This window comes from Nanorana parkeri, unplaced genomic scaffold, assembly GCF_000935625.1.
Source record: "Nanorana parkeri isolate BGI_ZX_2015 unplaced genomic scaffold, ASM93562v1 scaffold555, whole genome shotgun sequence".
NCBI classification, from domain to species: Eukaryota; Metazoa; Chordata; class Amphibia; order Anura; family Dicroglossidae; genus Nanorana; species Nanorana parkeri.
Window position 1 is genome coordinate 149,113 of NW_017306823.1, and position 4,544 is coordinate 153,656.

Genomic DNA, 4,544 nt, shown 5'->3' on the forward strand with positions numbered 1-4,544 from the left:
TCAGCACATCCAGTCCAGCCCCCCCCCCTCCCCTGGCAGAAGCCCCACCCAACCTGTTCCCAAGCTAGTGTAAAGGAGGAAGGGAGGAGACAGGGAGGAGCCTCCCTGTCCCTCACTTGCTCCTCACTGCAGAGGCATCGAGATCGATGGCCTCAGTGTTTTTTTTTCCCCTCTTTTTTTGATTGAACAGCTTGGACCAATGGAGCTTTGCCATTGGTCCAAGCCTTCCACAGAGCTCATGCCTCTAACAAAGAGTAGAGGCTGTGACAGCTCTGGCTTCAATAGTTAGGTTACACGGCAGGGGGCTTCCCCACTGCTTGTGTAACCTAACTACCTGTCAAAAGCTGGATGCGGCGCTGCCTGTAATTAACAGGCAGTGCTCCGTCCATGACAGGTCACACAGCGGGGAGGCTTTCCCTGCTGTGTAACCCGTTAGATGCCGAGCTGAATGGAGAAAAAGCCGCCAGCTTTAGACTTGAAGCGGACAGCTTTTTCCTCCATAATTCTAGGCGAGGCTCTGCCACACCTGCCTCCCCTGACCGCACGTCCCTGAGCTAAACTGAATGCAGTTCCACACAGGTAAACACAAAGTCTGAATGATAATACTGAAAACCAATTGCATGCATTTATATGCATTTAGAAATGTGATCCAAAAGCATATAAACCAGTGACTGCTGTACATTCCGTGCTAGGTGAGGCATTCTTCCTGCCTGTCCCAGCTGCCCCTCCCCCCCCCTCCGGTCACCAAGCTATGTGTGGAGGAGGGAGGGAGGGAGGAAGAAGGGAGGAGACGGGGAGGAGCCTCCCTGTCCCTCACTTGCTCGTCATTGGTGAGGCATCGAGAGCGATGTCCTCAGTGTTTGTTTTTTTGTGATTGGACAGCTTGGACAATTGGTCCAAACCATTTACAGAACTGAAGCCTCTAAACACAAATTAGTGGCTGTTGCCCCTCTTGCCTTGCTATGTTAGGTTACCCAAGCATTGGAGAATCCCGCTGCTGTGTAACCTAACTTAGCTGTCAAGTCTCTGTCCATGATGGGTTACACAGCAGGGAGGCTTGCCTTGCTGTGTAACCAGTTACAATCCGCTCTGAATGGAGAAAATGCTGTCAGCTTCAGACTTGAAGCTGACGGCTTTTTCCTCCACAATACTAGGTGAGGCTCTGCCTCCCCTGACAGCACGTCCCTGATATAAACACAGGTTTGACATTACCAGTGTGAAAGGGCCTTAAAAACTTTACAGTACATGGAAGTCTGGCTAACCTCTGTGCGTTAACTAGTCCCATGAACACTATTCCACTTTGTATTCATGACGCTATTATCATTTTGTAGTTTGGGCATCCTGTTCAAGTAGTACAAATCTTTCACACAAGTGAAAAATAATTCCGTGCATTGAAAGTAATGATTGCTGTGCAGTTTTCTTTTTGCAGGTATGTTTTACATTTAAGTCACCCTGTGCCAACAAAGGCACTTTAATATCAAACTTAATCCAGAGATTGCAAATTCAATGAAACCAGTATGACTTATGACATGACGATTGCACAAATCATAGCATTAAATATGCAGAGACAGCTGTAGGTTTCTAAATGAGTAACTTCCTGGTAGCATATTTCCTCTGACATTAGCAATACATTCTAAAATCCCAAGTCAGTCAAGAACAAATGTCAACTTGTTTTCCAACAAAACTGCTGTGCTTACCTTTGAGCAGTAGTAGTGATTGCATCAATTACTTCCATAATTCTGTGCAATGCTGAATCGGTTCCAATGGTCATATCTGTACCACAGAAGTCATTGTCAATTGAGCCAACAAGACCAACAATATTCAAATGAGAATACTTAGCAGCAACATCTTCAGTTATTTTTTCTGAAAAAAAGCAAAATGAACAGATATATTTATATTGTAGTCGAAGTTCATACAATGTCAGATTTCCAGTACAATCCATCATTGCCTTTAATGTAATTGTGTGAGGGCTCAGATTATTAATGTCCACCCCACCTCATTTCTCAATCATTCAGTTGATCTACTGGGCCAAACATTATATTTATGGATTTAGATTCCTCCCACAATACTTTATTATTTGCCATACATCACACAATCATTAATTTTTCTGAAATGCTATACAACTGAATATATACACAAAGGAAAAGGAGGGGCATATAAAGCAGTATTTCAAACAATAGGAAAAGGGAACAAATATCAATCCAATGTGCCCCTAACACACATGGGCCTAACTGGAAAGTGGATTGCAGCAGGTTTGGAAATAGAGCACTTACCAATGAGCACGTGCCATTTTCAGTGGGACATGAAGGTCTATGACTAGCTTTACATGGCATAATTATCCACATGATCATGGAAAGAGGGATTTACTTTAAATGGTGCATATTATAGGCATAAGAAAACATTTAATATGGGAGAGTAACAAATACAATAGGGTACTATACAACTAATGATTTTTTTTTAGTTGTGATCCCATAAACATTTTTAAATCTTCATCTTAAAAGGGGATGAATTATAAAAACAACCGCCCATCCATACAATGGCAGAATTCCATTTGCACAGAATTCCACCAACTGGATGGGCTCTCCATAGGTCCTCGGCCCAATCCAGTAGCAGGAATGCAAATGCAAATGCAAATACAGCAAGTGGAATTTACCAAGACAAAATCTGGAGCCACTGTGCATGGCAGCCAATCAGCTTCTAGCTTTCAGTTTCAAAGCTTAACCAAACAAGCTGAAAATAGAAGCTGATTGGTTGCTATGCACAACTCCTCCTGTTTAGTAAATTCCCCCATAAGATATACAGACATTCTGGCTACCATGTTGCATTGATTCATATATTGCTTTACCTTCTTTAACAAGTTCCTCAAGCAGACCACTCCACTCCTTTCGAAAAATATTTGCCCCTGTTAAACTGCCATCACCGCCAATGACACACAAGTTTGTAATGCCATGCTCCACAAGGTTATAGGCTGCCGCCAGACGACCTTCGTGAGTGGTAAACGCTTTGCATCTGGCACTGCCAATAATGGTTCCACCCTGTAATAAAATTCACTATTTCAGTTTTTTAAAACATTACGATACATCCACAAAATAAAAACCTAAAATTAAAGATCTGGCCACACTGTGATTTAGGGTGAATGCTAAGCAAACAGATACCTACACAGATGAAATACATACATGGACTTGTTGTACCTGCCTTGACAACACTTTCTCTGTAACAGTTAAAGTGTATCTAATCACAAAGCTTTTTTTCTTTTTTACTTTACTTAATTTACCATTGTCTGTGTCCCCCGTAGCGAAATCTAACCCTCTCCATTTGTCCTGGTGACACAAAGTGAAGAAAAATCTCCACATTTTCCAGTTGTCACCATGACAGGATGGTGAAATTCATTCAATGTGAATACTTGTTATGGTGATAACTGTCATAGATGGAATTTCTGCCACTTTGGAGAGATTTTGCTCTCACATTTTGTTGTGTTTACAGGCCAGGATAAGAATTGAAATCCACCAATGAGACACAGATGGAAAAAAACTGACAAGGATTTTGACCAGACCATTTTAACCAATGCAAAAATCAAAATAACATTTTTGTACTTGCTGTAAAATGTTTTTCTTGTAGTCCATTGAGGGGCACAGGAATACTATTACAGTATGGTTATACTGCCAACTACAGGAGGTTAGGACACTGGCAACCAGAATAGATTACAAGCCAGTCCCCATATAACCCCTTCTTTACCCAGTATGTCTCAGTTTTGTGTGAAAGAAAATACACAGGTCCACAAAAACACAAAAGAGGGGTGGGATCTATGTCTTTCAATGAACTACAAGAAAAAGATTTTACGGTAAGTGCAAGTAAAAGATTTTACAGTAAGAAGAAAAATTCTATTACAGTCAGGGCATTCAAAAGTAGTCCAACTGAGGAGTGGGCAACAGTCACTGAAAATCATTAATTTTTATTGGTCTTATCACATGTTAGAGGTATCTGAAGGAACAAACTCCTAAACCAAGGACAGATGGGAAGAAACCCCCGGAAAGACAGGAGGAACTGCCGTGATTTGGAACTTGTTGTTCCAAAGCAGGACAAAGAAAATCACTGCCAAGGGGAAACTCCTGACTGAAGGAGCAATGTGCCCCTGCCAATAAGAAATTAACAACAACCAGCAATACACCAACAGGTGTAAAAGACACCTTACCAGAACAGGAATATACGCACAGAGAAGATCAAACATCTTAGAGGAAAGTTTGGACAACATAAATATCCAAGCTTTGTACTCCTAACCATAGAAGCGAGGAAAGAGGTTCAATGGTGAGAATAGGGCCGTCTGAGTGAGCAACCCATCTTTTAGCCAGACAGAAAAGTTGTTGCAGCTCTCTCAACATAACATCCCAAAGGGTAGACAAAAGAAAACCCATTTGAAAACCCACTGAAAAGAACCCAAGGGAAACCAGTCCTGAAGTCACCCTGAAGGCAAAGCAAAGCAAGCAAGCTAGCATCAGCCAAAAAAAAAAAAAAGCTAGGGGGGGTTTAAGGGGGCACAGGGTGAC

At 41.9% G+C, this 4,544-nt stretch overlaps 1 protein-coding gene across 1 annotated transcript in view; it reads right to left on the reverse strand.

Annotated features, from left to right (window-relative positions):
* The window catches only part of PFKL (phosphofructokinase, liver type), a 69,487-nt gene that overhangs the window by 50,833 nt on the left and 14,110 nt on the right, over positions 1-4,544 (reverse strand). The window contains exons 4-5 of the mRNA XM_018562011.1: positions 2,846-3,035; positions 1,698-1,863 (exon numbers count right to left, since the gene is read on the reverse strand). Of these exons, the coding sequence (XP_018417513.1) occupies positions 1,698-1,863; positions 2,846-3,035 (356 nt within the window). The remainder of the gene's footprint in view (positions 1-1,697; positions 1,864-2,845; positions 3,036-4,544) is intronic.